Source organism: Eucyclogobius newberryi, unplaced genomic scaffold (assembly GCF_026437365.1).
Source record: "Eucyclogobius newberryi isolate DKJ021-1_F unplaced genomic scaffold, fEucNew1.0.hap1 SCAF_21, whole genome shotgun sequence".
NCBI classification, from domain to species: Eukaryota; Metazoa; Chordata; class Actinopteri; order Gobiiformes; family Gobiidae; genus Eucyclogobius; species Eucyclogobius newberryi.
In genome coordinates this window covers 11,673,904-11,687,785 of record NW_027315846.1, presented here as the reverse complement: position 1 = coordinate 11,687,785, position 13,882 = coordinate 11,673,904, and the positions used below count along the sequence as shown (strand labels likewise).

The 13,882-nt window shown below is 49.4% G+C and overlaps 1 protein-coding gene across 1 annotated transcript in view; it reads right to left on the bottom strand.

The window, feature by feature from the left end:
* Positions 1 to 7,132: 7,132 nt before the first annotated feature.
* Positions 7,133 to 13,882, bottom strand: part of LOC140371003 (uncharacterized) — an 11,842-nt gene continuing 5,092 nt past the window's right edge. Inside the window, exons 2-5 of the mRNA XM_072458280.1 lie at positions 12,971 to 13,046; positions 9,784 to 9,879; positions 8,370 to 8,590; positions 7,133 to 7,337 (exon numbers count right to left, since the gene is read on the bottom strand). Coding sequence (XP_072314381.1) covers positions 7,133 to 7,337; positions 8,370 to 8,590; positions 9,784 to 9,879; positions 12,971 to 13,046 — 598 coding nt within the window. The remainder of the gene's footprint in view (positions 7,338 to 8,369; positions 8,591 to 9,783; positions 9,880 to 12,970; positions 13,047 to 13,882) is intronic.

Genomic DNA, 13,882 nt, shown 5'->3' with positions numbered 1-13,882 from the left:
ATGCCATTTGGGTATGCCCAACCATTGTGCACAGGGCGAAAATAGGTGGGTGGTAACAGGTTAAAGACCAGCCTCCAAATCTCAACCTGGGGCAGAAGCAGTGCAACAAGAGGGAAGCCATGAAATGAGGAGTATAACTCTTACTCTGGGGAATAATGTAATAAATATTTGTGGGAAATAATAATTTCCCAGAAATATTTATTACATTACTATATATATTTTTAAATTATATTCTGATTATGTTTAGGCTAGCAGAGAAGGCCTTGCTGGCCCTCACGCTTCACCACTGGTGTACATGGCCTCAGACGGCAGGTGACAAGTTTTGACAAAAGTAACCTGGCTCAGACCAGGGGGTGGGGCTTACATGCTCAGGAGGCGGGGCCTGGGAGCTGCTCCTCAAAGGGGTTGGAGTCAGTGGAGCTGTCATTAACAGAGCTCTGATCTTCTCCCTTAGCTCTGCAGGAGTTCTGCTCAAAGGCACAGGAGAAAAGATATGAGAGGAGGAGCAGAGGAGGAGCAGGGAGGGAGAGCAGAGGAGGAGCATGGCAGGTAAGACATGGCACATGTAAGACATGGCACAACTAAGACATGGCACAGCTAAGACATGGCACAGCTAAGACATGGCACAGCTAAGACATGGCACAGCTAAGACATGGCACAGCTAAGACATGGCACAGCTAAGACATGACTCCAGTCCTCCAGGTGGCGCTCTCACCCCAGGCTGCTGTCCAGAGCCACGTGTTTGAGGGACGTCGAGGTCAAGGCCGGACACAGCTTCAGCTCGTCCACAGAGCAAAACCTCAGCAGCTGCACACACAACAACTCAGAGGCCCCCTCCCCGAGTGTGTCAGAGGCCCTCCCCCAGTGTGTCAGAGGCCCTCCCCCAGTGTGTCAGAGGCCCTCCCCCAGTGTGTCAGAGGCCCTCCCCCAGTGTGTCAGAGGCCCTCCCCCAGTGTGTATTGGTTAGTTGCAGCTCTAGTTGGGTCCCTGTTCTAAGTGTACCTCAGAAGGAGAGAAGAGCGCCCCCCTCTGGTTGTTCCTGGTATCCTGCTCTTTGGTCCTGGCGATCTGCAGCAGAGACACGCCCACACGTCTCACGTCACACTCACATACGTTTTCCTGTTTTCTTACGTAGCGGCGGCTCCAGTCCATGATGACGCTGTCAGAGTCCTCGCGCCCCATTGGCTGCTTCACTGCTGATGTCACGTCATTGGGGGTGTGGCTCCAGTCAGCTTGCTGCAGGTCATGACCCGAGTCAGACAGAGATGACAGAAGAGAGGGAAAGCTTCACATGAGTCTTAAAGCCGGGAGACGAGCTGGGACTGACATCAGGTGCGGGGAGGCCATCAGGCTTTTAGCTAGAGGGCCGTCTTCCCGTTTTTTGGACAGTGTATCTCGACATGTGGACGGCCATTTTCGAGGGCAAGGACAGTGTAATTTTTATTAATACATTTTAGAAAAGTGAATATCATTATTATATGATTATATCATTAATCATCATTAAATCGGGCCGGAAGCGTTTGACAATAGTCCGCCGTGGTCCGCGCCATGACAGTTTACTGAAAATTTGCATGCTGCACGCTGATTGGTCGACAAAGTTTGTGTGCTTGGCTCTGATTGGCTGCCGAGCCGCGGTCTGGAAAATGCCGAAGCTCCACGTTTGCCGAACCTCCACGGCCAAATACCATGTCAAATACGGCGCGATACGCCGCTCCTAAGTGTTAGAGTGTGATCCGCACGAGAGGCGCAGGCGGAGTATGGAAAGTCAATATGATACGAGAGGCGTGTAGTCGCCTCCGCGTTAAAAGCGCTGCTTTATTTTTTAAAAGCGTTGAAAAAAGGTTGCAATAAACATATGTGATCGACCACGGGAAAAAACGCCACAAGTCGGCGTCAGTGAAATTGAGATAACACCTAAAAAAGGTTTTGTTTTTTTTCAATTGTGTGATTTTCGTTTTTTGCAGAATGTGCTAGTTGAAGTTATGGAGTTATTTCATCCAGCTGGAAAACATCCCTAGTCTACGGCTGACCTTAGACGAGGACGAAGATGAGGAAGAAGCGCCCGGTCGCGCCGAAGAGCTGGAGCGTGAAATAATAGACGCTATTGCCACGGTTACGGCAGGGGAAAAGAAGAGATGGAAAACTTTGACTGCAAATCTTACTCAAGAAGAAAAGAAAATTCTCTGCTCTCAAGAGAATCTTGTAGCAGCAAACTAACTCCAGAACTGATGTACAAGCTACGGAGCGATTCTCTAGCAGCAGAAAGAGAGTGGCAAGATATGAGGATAATTGGACATATGGAAGCAAACAGACGTTCTGTTGTCACTTCTGAGCTGACAACGTCAACCAAAAAGCCCCAGACGAAGAGGAAGTTTGCCCGGACAAGCTATTTCATAGGGGGCACGGAAGTCTGCAGAAATACTTTCCTGTTCCTCATGGCGTAAGTAATGATTAATATTAAATACGACGCAAATGTCACAATGTGAATAATTGGCATCAGTGCCTGTTTTGGTGTGCTGTTCTGCTCGTGTTTGTGTTTTTACGGTCATCTGTGAGCCATGTTATCACATGCAAGCAGGTCTGAACCAGGTCTGAACCAGGTCTAAACCAGGTCCAAACCTAAACCAGGTCTAAACCAGGACTAAACCAGGACTGAACCAGGTCCGAACCAGGTCTGAACCAGGACTAAACCAGGTCTTGTGTGTTTGTTTGTCTGTGTGTTATCTGTGAAGCGTGTTATTCCCATATTACTGTTAACCATAATCCTTATTTTTTCCCCTTTTCAGAATTGGCAAAGACGCCCTGACTGACATAATCAAACACTATGAGGAAAATGGAGCGAGACCACGGTTGAGGAAGAAGCCAGGTTCATCAGCCATGAAGTGATCCACACCGTTGTGGAGTTGATCAAAAACTATGCAGAAGTTCATTCCATCATGCTGCCGGGCCGACATCCTGGCCATAGGGACTGACATGTGAAGTTGCTCCCAACCCATGTGACTAAGGCCTCAGTTTGGCGTCTCTACGTGAAGTCGGCTAAGGAGCTTGGTAAGTGTAAAACATTATTTTGGTGATTTTCATGTTTTAATGATTAGAGTACAATTAACCATAAGCAACATCTGTTTTTTAGGTCAGCCTGCAGTTTGTAAATCAAGCTTCAGATCACTGTGGAAACAGCTTCTCCCACACATCAGAAGCTGCAGGCCACGCACAGATCTCTGTTGGCAGTGTCAAAGCAACAACGAGCTGCTGATACGAACTGCTAACTTCCCAGATGAAAGAAAAGTGGTCCAGAAGCAAGTGCATCATCTTGCCCTTGTGCAAAATGAGAGGAGTTTTTACAACACTTTGATTGCTGCCTGCAGACAGACAACTGAATCTATTGTGCCGTCTTTCGGACCCTCACCGTCAGCAAGCAAAGACATCAGGATGCATTACAGCTTCCACTTTGCACAGCAGGTACTAATAATAGTGCAATTATAGACAGTTACTGTATGAATAGACATAAATGTCTTAATCAAATGTCATATGTATTAATTTAATCTCCTTTCCCCCTCTCTCTGTCTACTACAGATACACTTTCCCTCGAACCCTCTGCAGCTGGGGCCAATGTATTTCCTTACTCCACGAAAATGTGGCCTTTATGGTGTCTCCTGTGAAGGGATGCAGGAGCAGGTCAATCCTGATCGATGAAGGCATGTCGTCAAGTAAGGGAAGCAATGAAGTCATAAGCTACATGCATCATTTCTTCAACAACTTCGCTGTTGGAGAAAAATACGTAGATCTTCATTGTGACAACTGCAGTGGCCAAAACAAAAACAATTTCATGTTGTGGTATTCTGCCTGGCGTGTTGGACACAAGCTTCACCACACAATGGACATCCACTTCCTCATTGCTGGCCACACCAAATTCTCCCCTGATTGCGGCTTTGGACTTATCAAGCGAGCATACATGAAGACCAGGGTTGACACTTTGGAAGACATCGCTGAGGTTAGTTTATATTATTTGACTACTATAATGTGTAAACATTAGCCTGGCAAAACGTCAGTGCTGCTCTCTGTTCTGCTTAAGACATGTTTCTTCTGTTCTAATTTTTTTACACTGTCGCCCTTGTCATCAGGTAGTGGAAAACAGCTCTCCTGAGAGTCACCTCAATATCCCACAGCTTGTTGGAACGGCGGATGGCAGAGTGTTTGTCAAGAACTTGGATTGGCAGAAGCATCTAAGTCCCTTCTTCAGACGGCTTCCAAAGATCAAGAGTTATCAGCACTTCAGGTATTTATATGGAAACACTCACATTGTGTTAAAAAAGTGTGTTTTATGTGAAATAGTTTGCCATTTCTTTAATGTCCTGTTATTTGTTTACAGCTTTGATGCCAAGAGACCAGGTGTGGTGCTTGCTAAAAGTCACTGTGAAGCAGAACCTGTGGAATTTCAGCTACTACGCAATTCAGCTGATCTGCCTCCGGTTGACAATCTCCATGTCCTGGTCCCACCTGGACTGAACATTGACAGGCAGACCTGCATGAAAAAATCAGACCTTTCTGTGCTGACGAGGCAAAAGACATCACATGCCCAGCGCCAAGAGTCACAGCATAGAAGAGGATGTGGATGTAATCTCTGATGTAATTGGACTCTGATGGTGTAAATATCATCTCATATATTCAAAGCCATGGACCGGTTGCAGTTCGTATACCTGTCCCTGGCATCTGTTTATAAGAGTTCTTCTATTAAGAGTGTTTTTTTTTTAAACTTCCTATAAGTTATGTCCTTTTCCCCTGTATCTACTGCGTTGTAACACCGAAATTTCCCCATGTGTGGACATTAAAGGCAATCTTATCTTATCTTTTGTGGTTTGTGTTGCACTGAATCACCTGTGAATTCTGTTTAGTGACAAATGGCAATAAACCCTATTCTAATTCTGATTCAGATTCTTTGATTCTATTCAGGGCCTTTTGTAATCCAAGTATTTCCATTTTAATATAATAACTTCTAATTCAAGTCCAGTTCACATCAATAACAACACTCCTTGAGTCTTTAGTGACAGCTGTAGGGGGAGGTGCTGTCAATGTGACAGGGGGAGGGCTTATCTCAATAAGATGCAAATGTGCCCCCCTGTGACTCACTCAGGTGAGAATCTTTAGAGGCCGTTTTCTCAGTGAAAGGTTTTGAGAGTTGTATACATTCAAATGACCACAACGTACTCAAATATGATCAGATGTGCATGAGTGAGACATCATTGGAAAGCTTCGAATTCACACTCAGAATCTGTGAATAACTCAATGTAGACTTGTGACTGGTTTAGCCACAGTCAGTCACCTATTGGCTTTCTATAGCCTTACATTTTTAAGCCCCTGGTTGGACGGGGTGTTTTAAAATCCTAGCTAAAAGCCTGGAGGCCATGGAGGAGAACTATCCACTAAGAAGTTTTGGCAAACCGTCCGGCGCCTCAGGAGGGGGAGCAGTGCTTCACCAACACCGTTTATGGTGCGGGTGGAGACCTGCTGACCTCGACTGGGGAGGTCATCAGACAGTGGAAGGAATACTTTGAGGAGCTCCTTAATCCCTATGTCATGTCTTCTGAAGAGGAAGCAGAGAACGGGGACTCAGAGACTGACTCGTCCATCACCCAAGCTGAAGTCACTGAGGTTGTTGGCAAACTCCTCAGTGGCTCCGGGGGTGGATGAGATCTGCCCTGAAGACCTTAAGTCTCTGGATGTTGTAGGACTCCCCGGTAAGGTCTATTCCAGGTCCTGGAGAGGAGAATCTGACCGATAGAACCTCGGATTCAGGAGGAGCAGAGTGGTTTTGGTCCTGGTCGTGGAACACTGGACCAGCTCTAGACTCTCCATCGGGTGCTCGAGGGTTCATGGGAGTTTGCACAGTCACATGTGCTTTGTGGATCTGGAGAAGGCTTTTGACCATGTCCCTCGGGGTGTCCGGTTTGGGGACCACAAGATCTCATCTCTGTTGTTTGCAGACGATGTTGTCCTGATGGCTCCATCAAACCAGGACCTGCAACATACACTAGGACGGTTTGAGCCGAGTGTGAAGCGTCTGGGATGAGAATCAGCACCTCCAAATCCGAGGCCGTGGTTCTCAACCGGAAAAATGTGTCTTGCCCTCTCCAGGTGGGGGAGGAGTCCTTGCCCTCTCCAGGTGGGTGGGGAGTCCTTGTTGTCTCCAGGTGGGTGCGGGGTCCTTGCCCTCTCCAGGTGGGTGGGGAGTCCTTGCCCTCTCCAGGTGGGTGGGGAGTCCTTGCCCTCTCCAGGTGGTTGAGGAGTCCTTGCCCTCTCCAGGTGGTTGAGGAGTCCTTGCCCTCTCCAGGTGGGTGGGGAGTCCTTGCCCTCCTTTGTTCTCTCCAGGTGGGTGGGGAGTCCTTGCCCTCTCCAGGTGGGTGGGGAGTCCTTGCCCTCTCCAGGTGGGTGGGGAGTCCGGGAAAGACCCAGGACACGCTGGAGGGACTATGTCCCTCTCTGGCCTGGGAATGCCTCGGTATCCCCCCGGAGGAGCTGGAAGAAGTGTCTGGGGAGAAGGGAGTCTGAGAGTCCCTGCTTAGACTGCTGCCCCCGCGACCCGGCCCCGGAGAAGAGGAAGATGGATGGATTAAGTATAATTACATTCAATTAAATTTATTTTTTTAACGCCCAAAATCAGCTGTCTTGGAGGGCAAATGTCATGATACAACTGTGTATTGTGTATCGATACACAACTGTGTATCGGCGGTGCCAAAGAGTCTGACACTATATATCACCAGATCAATATAACTTCTCAGTATCACAGATAGATCTATTTAGACATATTTAGAAAGCATCCTTCAGTGATGAATGTTGTTAAACTTTATGCTGTGGATGAAGTTTGATTTTGGACATTTAGAGAAATGTGGTGTTTCCTCACCACATCCATCAGCTCCAGAGGCAAGTTCAGCTCACAGGGGAAGCCCAGGTCTGAGGACGCAGCCGAGGAGCAGGGCGCGGCCGAGGAGCAGGGCGCGGCCGAGGAGCAGGGCGCGGCCGAGGAGCAGGGCGCGGCCGAGGAGCAGGGCGCGGCCGAGGAGCGGGAGGTGCACAAGGAGCAGCTGGACATGTCCCTCTCTGTGGACACTGAGTGAACCTGAAACAGTCACATATGTCAGAGATGCTCCTTTGGTTTAATGAGCCCCTGACCCCTGACCTGGTCCCTGCGCCGTCTGCCCCTCTGGGACACTGACAAGGCTGAGGAGGATGAAGAGGAGGAGGAGCTGAGGGAGGAGTGGGGCTGCCTCCTCAGGTGACCTTCTCTGTCCACTTTCCTCTTCAGAGTAGAGTTCCAGTGGTTCTTTATGGAGTTATCTGTCCTGGAACACAGAAAACACTCCTGACCACGCCCAGATCCATGACATAAAGAGAGTCAAAGACATGAGCCAAAACTGTTCCAGTGCACGCTAGCTTTAGCCACGCCCCTCACATGCAGACAAGTCAAAGACATGAGGCAAAACTGTTCCAGTGCACGCTAGCTTTAGCCACGCCCCTCACATGCAGACAAGTCAAAGACATGAGGCAAAATTGAGCCCTTCACACACACTAGCTCGTCGTCGTCCGTCGTCGTCACACACACAGCGGCCAAAGCTTATCTGGCTCTATGGGGCTCTATCTGGAGTCAAAGGCCAAAGAGAGAAAGTGTCCCAAACTGTGGTCCTGCAACAGGACCTGTCTCGTCAGGTCTTAAGTCTGGTCCAAATGTACAGGATTTAAGGCCCTTTGACCAGTTAAAGGGCTGAACTGTGCCACGCCACAAGAGTCACAAAAGCCTGATGCCCCTTTCAAAACGAGGGCATGGAATGTAAAAGAACCTTTATGCCCACATGCTTCTGATGCCCACATACTGCTGATGCCCACATGCAGCTCCGAGCTGGTGCCCACATGCAGCTCCGAGCTGATGCCCACATGCTGCTGATGCCCACATGCTGCTGATGCCCACATGCCACTCTGTGCCCACATGCTGCTCCGAGCTGGTGCCCACATGCTGCTGATGCCCACGTGCTGCTGGTGCCCACATGCAGCTCCGAGCTGGTACCCACATGCTGCTCCGAGCTGGTGCCCACATGCAGCTCCGAGCTGGTGCCCACATGCAGCTCAGAGCTGGTGCCCACATGCAGCTCAGAGCTGGTGCCCACATGCTGTTCCGAGCTGGTGCCCACATGCTGCTCCGAGCTGATGCCCACATGCTGCTCCGAGCTGGTGCGCACATGCAGCTCCGAGCTGATGCCCACATGCTGCTCCGAGCTGGTGCGCACATGCAGCTCCGAGCTGGTGCCAGAGTCAGATATTGAAAGCAAATGAAAGACTTTTTAAATGATGCTTGTAGACAGGAGTCCACTCTGTCTCACCTTCCTGGCAGCAGTTTGGACATGTGTGCCCAGCGGTTGCCCAGCATGTGGTGGGCTTGGCAGATGATGTGGTCTTCCTCGGGCGTCCAGCTGCTCTTATTGACTGTGGGGTCCAGCTGGTTGAGCCAGCGGTCGCGGCACTGTTTCCCGTTCCGTGTCTGGACATGTTTGGCGATGATGGACCAGTGCTTCACTCCATACTTGTTCACTAGCTCGATCACCTGCAGGGGGCGCAAGAACTGTAGTTCAAAGGCCCCACTATCGTCCCGCTTTAGACCCGATTAGTCCCACTTTTGTCCCGATTAAGACCTGATTAGTCCCGCTTTAGACCCGCTTTAGTCCTGCTTTAGACCCGCTTCAGTCCCACTTCAGTCCCGCTTTAGCCCCGCTCCAGTCCCGCTTTAGCCCCGCTCTTGTCCCGCTTTAGACCTGCTTTAGACCTGCTTTTGTCCCGCTTTAGTCCCGCTTTTGTCCCGCTTTAATCTCGCTTTAGTCCCGCTATTGTCCCGCTTTAGTCTCGCTTTAGCCCCGATTTTGTCCCGCTTTAGACCCGCTTTAGTCCCGCTTTAGTCTCGCTTTAGTCTCGCTTTAGTCTCGCTTTAGCCCCGCTTTAGCCCCGCTTTAGTCCCGCTTTAGTCTCGCTTTAGACCCGCTTTAGACCCGCTTTAGTCCCGCTTTAGTCTCGCTTTAGCCCCGATTTTGTCCCGCTTTAGTCCCGCTTTAGACCCGCTTTAGTCTCGCTTTAGTCTCGCTTTAGCCCCGCTTTAGTCTCGCTTTAGACCCGCTTTAGTCCCGCTTTAGTCCCGCATTAGCCCCGCTTTTGTCCTGCTTTTGTCCTGCTTTAGTCAGCTTTAGCCCCTCTTTTGTCCCGCTTTAGTCAGCTTTAGACCCACTTTTGTCCCGCTTAAGTCTCGCTTTAGACCCGCTTTAGCCCCGCTTTTGTCCCGCTTTAGTCTCGCTTTAGACCCACTTTAGTCCTGCTATTGTCCCGCTTCAGACCCGCTTTAGACCCGCTTTAGTCCTGCTTTAGACCCGCTTTAGACCCGCTTCAGCCCCGCTCTTGTCCCGCTTTAGACCCGCTTTAGACCTGCTTTTGTCCCGCTTTAGTCTTGCTTTAGACCTGCTTTTGTCCCGCTTTAGACCCGCTTTTGTCCCGCTTTAGTCTCGCTTTAGTCCCGCTATTGTCCCGCTTTAGCCCCGATTTTGTCCCGCTTTAGTCTCGCTTTAGACCCGCTTTAGTCCCGCTTTAGTCTCGCTTTAGACCCGCTTTAGCCCCGCTTTTGTCCTGCTTTAGTCAGCTTTAGCCCCGCTTTTGTCCCGCTTAAGTCTCGCTTTAGACCCACTTTAGTCCTGCTATTGTCCCGCTTCAGACCCGCTTTAGTCCCGCTTTAGTCCTTGAGTGCCTGACTGTTACCTTCTGGTCCTCTTTGGAGGTCCAGGGCCCTTTCACCAGTTCAGGGTTCTTCACCTGGGTCCATCGGCGCTGACACCCGAGGTCAGACTTCTGCCCCTGAGGTCACATATGTATTGGAGGCGTGTTATGGAGGCATGTAGGAGGCGTGTTGGAGCCGGGGTGTTGGAGGCATGTAGGAGGCGTGTTAGAGCCGGGGTGTTGGAGGCGTGTAGGAGGCGTGTTGGAAGCGTGTTGGAGTCGGGGTGTTGGAGGCGTGTTGGAGTCGGGGTGTTGGAGGCATGTTGGAGCCGGGGTGTTGGAGGCTAGTAATGGAGGCGTGTAGGAGGCGTGCTGGAGGCGTGCTGGAGGCGTGCTGGAGGCGTGCGGGAGGCGTGCTGGAGGCGTGTTGGAGCCGGGGTGTTGGAGGCGTGTTGGAGGCGTGTTGGAGGCGTTTGAGGCATGTAGGAGGCGTGCTGGAGCCCGGGTGTTGGAGGCGTGCTGGAGGCGTGTTGTAGGTGTGCTGGAGGCGTGCTGGAGGCGTGTTAGAGGCGTGTTAGAGGCGTGTTAGAGGCGTGTAGGAGGCGTGTTGGAGGCGTGTTGGAGGCGTGTGATGGAGGCGTGTGCTGGAGGCGTGTTGGAGGCGTGTTGGAGGCGTGCTGTATCACGGGCGATACCGATCACGGGCGATACCGATCTCGGGCGATACGATCACGGGCGATACCGCTCACGGCCGATACCGCTCACGGTAGGGCTGGGTATTGCCAAGACCCTCGCGATACGATACGTCATAAGGCGCTGGTACAGCTGGCAGCCCGGTGTAAACGCTCTCTCTTCTTTCTCACACTTATTGTGCTTTATCTCCTATATTTTGTGAATATAGTTAGTATATTTTTTCTATTTTACTGTACGATAGGGACACGCGCTGGAATAGTTTTTTAATTCAACTGTTTTTGACTTTTTTCGGCTGGATTTGAGCGTTTTTCGTTGCGTTCGTCGTGTTGTTGTGACGTGAGCTAGCTCCGAGCGAGCCCACCAGCCCCTCCCCGCGCCCTCCGGCCGCGCTAAAGTACGGCGTGTCGTCGGTACACGTTTATATACACGTTTATATGAAAGAGGAACTTCACGAACGATCGGGACACGCACTGGAATCGCTTTAAATTAACTTGTTTTGACTTTATTCGGCTGGATTGAGTGTTTTCGTCGTGTCGTTGCGATGTGTCTTGGCTCTGAGTCCCCCGGCTCCGGCCCCGCCCCCAGCCCGGCGCCGTACCGCGTTTACACAAAGGAGGAACTCATGAAACTGCGGAGAACAGTCGTCTTACCCGGAGATCGTCACGTTATCCCGTCGCAATACTGACCTAACCTAATACTGATGTGAAATTCTGTCGTATGTGCAATTGCTGTTGGAATTCATGTGAAATTCATGTGCAATCTATGTGCTGTCGTGACACATATTCATGTGCAATTACTGTCGGGATCACATGCAATGGTATTTATTTATTTATTTGTCTATGGGAGTTTTTATTCATTTATAGGAGATCTTCTACTGAGGTGTTTTTCAGACTTCCTATAAGTGATCTGTTCTTCTGTATCTACCTCTGTATCTACCTGCGTTGCACCAATGAAATTTCCCCATGTGGGACAATAAAGGAATATCTTATCTTATCTTATCCCGATACAGTGGTCACGATACGTATCCCGATACTTGTATGTCCCAATACAATTCCCTCCTTACGATACGTATCCCGATACTTTTTTGAAAAAAGGGTCTTAAAGTTTACCAAATGGGCATTTGTTTTATTCCGGATAAGAAAATGCATGAATTTTCATGTTTATCCACAAAGCTTATGCAAAGAACACATTCAAGTAAAGTTGCCAAACAATTGGCAAGGTCTGTGTGATGTGTGGGAGTCTGTTGACCCTCTGTTTGTGTCTTTATGTTGTTGTTTTAGTCTTAAAATCCTGTTTCTTCGGGTCGGGCTCGGCACTAAGCTAAGTAGCGCTAGCGCGGAAGTGGCCGCGGCTAACGCTAAGCTAACAGGCGCTCAGCGGGGCCCTGTTGGATAGTTGTATTGTTTAACCGCTCGGTTTTATTGTTCAACTGTTCGGTTTATGTAATGTAGAGTAGGGAAGATGTGTGTGATGTTGGTGTCAGGTTTGTGTCTCCGGTTCGGCTGTTGTGGTGGCCTCGGGGCTGTGTTAGCTCCGGGGCTAAAATGGCGGTCTCTGGGCTAAGTTAGCTCCGGGGCTGCGTTGAATTTGTATAAAATAAAGGGGTGAAAGGAATTAAATAAATGAAAAAGGAAATCAAATAGAATGGAAAAGGGAGGCGTGTAACAGTAGCAACGTTTCGAGCCAAAAGCTCTTCTTCAGGCCTGTGTACACGCTGGTGCACGGTGTGTGTCTGTCTCAGTAGTTCCGTGCTGTTTACCGCCCTCTACAGGAGGGAGCTTCTAAACGGCCGCCCGGACAATTTTTAATAAATTAACGTTATTGAAAAGTATCGATACGGCGACTCCGTATCGGAGCCCGTGACGATATATCGCCGTATCGATATTTTGAACACAGCCCTAGCTCACGGGCGATACCGACCACGGGCGATATCGATCGCGATACCATCACGGACGATACCATCACGGGCGATACCATCACGGAAGGGCATCAGAGCGTTTTAACCGAGAGGCTTTCAGGAGCTGAAAAGACGCTGCAGTAACAGATCATGACGACTGAACTCACTCAAACCTCAGGTCACGTCCTCATGAAGACAACATATATTGGGAAAACTCAGGTAAAAAAAGGGTGGGGCTGTGCATGAATATGGGTGGGGCTTAACTGAATTCAGTAGTTGATTATTCAGACTAAGACAAAGGAGAAAGAAGAAGGAACTGGGCTATTTTAGGGTTTGAAAGTCTTATCATTTGATTGAGTGGTGTTACTCATAAGTCGGTTAAATAGATTTGAGTTGAGTAAAGACCTAACTCGTGTGGGACGCCATGACACAATATATCACAGAACTATTCACGAGACCAAGGGAATAAGCCATTTATACCGGAAACAGCCCTAGACAGCACATGCACGTGTTAAAGATGAACTTCATCCATAATTTAATGGAGTAAACGTTTACAGGCTTCAGATGAGACTATTATCGTGATGCTGTTTCCATGGCAACGCCTCATACTGCCTTTCAAACAACCGTCATGTGCTTTACAACCTTGCGTTTGGTCCATTCGGGCTTCTGTAGTTTCCCTCCACAGCTTTTGAGAGCGCAGCAGCGCTTCTGCCCACTGTAAGAGAACATCATGAAACACAGAGCCAGAGCAGTCAAACAGAGACACTCACCAAGCTCGACGACCTCTGCTGCTCATCCTGAGCCAGGAGCTGAAAGCAGAACCACAACACTTTAGACCTGGTTTAGTCCCGGTTTAGACCCAGTTTAGTCCCGGTTTAGACACGGTTTATTCCCGGTTTAGTCCTGATTTGGACCCGGTTTAGTCCCGGTTTAGTCCCGGTTTAGACCCGGTTTAGTCCCGATTTAGTCCCGATTTAGACCCGGTTTAGTCCCGGTTTAGTTCCCGTTTAGACCCCGTTTATTCCCGGTTTAGACCCGGTTTAGACCCGGTTTAGTCCCGATTTAGACCCGGTTTAGTCCCGGTTTAGACCCGGTTTAGACCCGGTTTATTCCCGGGTTAGACCCGGTTTAGACCCTGTTTATTCCCGGTTTAGTCCCCGTTTAGTCCCCGCTTAGACCCGGTTTAGTTCCGGTTTAGTCCTGGTTTAGAGAAAAGTCAGTAGACGGATATAGATGTTCCTCTCATTGTCTTCAGTTAGCACTAGCAGCAGTTTTAATTTTAATTGGAACATCTAACATCTAACTAATCTAATTCAGCAAACAAAGTGTTTAAAGTCACAGTGTTATGAGCTCAACTTCACAAATCCCTGTTTAATGGTCCAAAAATTAAGTTTCAACACTTTAATCAGCTGTTACAGGTTATAAACTGCTAATGCTAACTGCTAATGCTAACCCCGGGCAGTCCGTACAGCCAGAATGCATCTCAAAATGACATAGAAACTTGGTTAAAACGCGAATAAACTGTGTCTGTGGCTGCATGTCATGAGTACA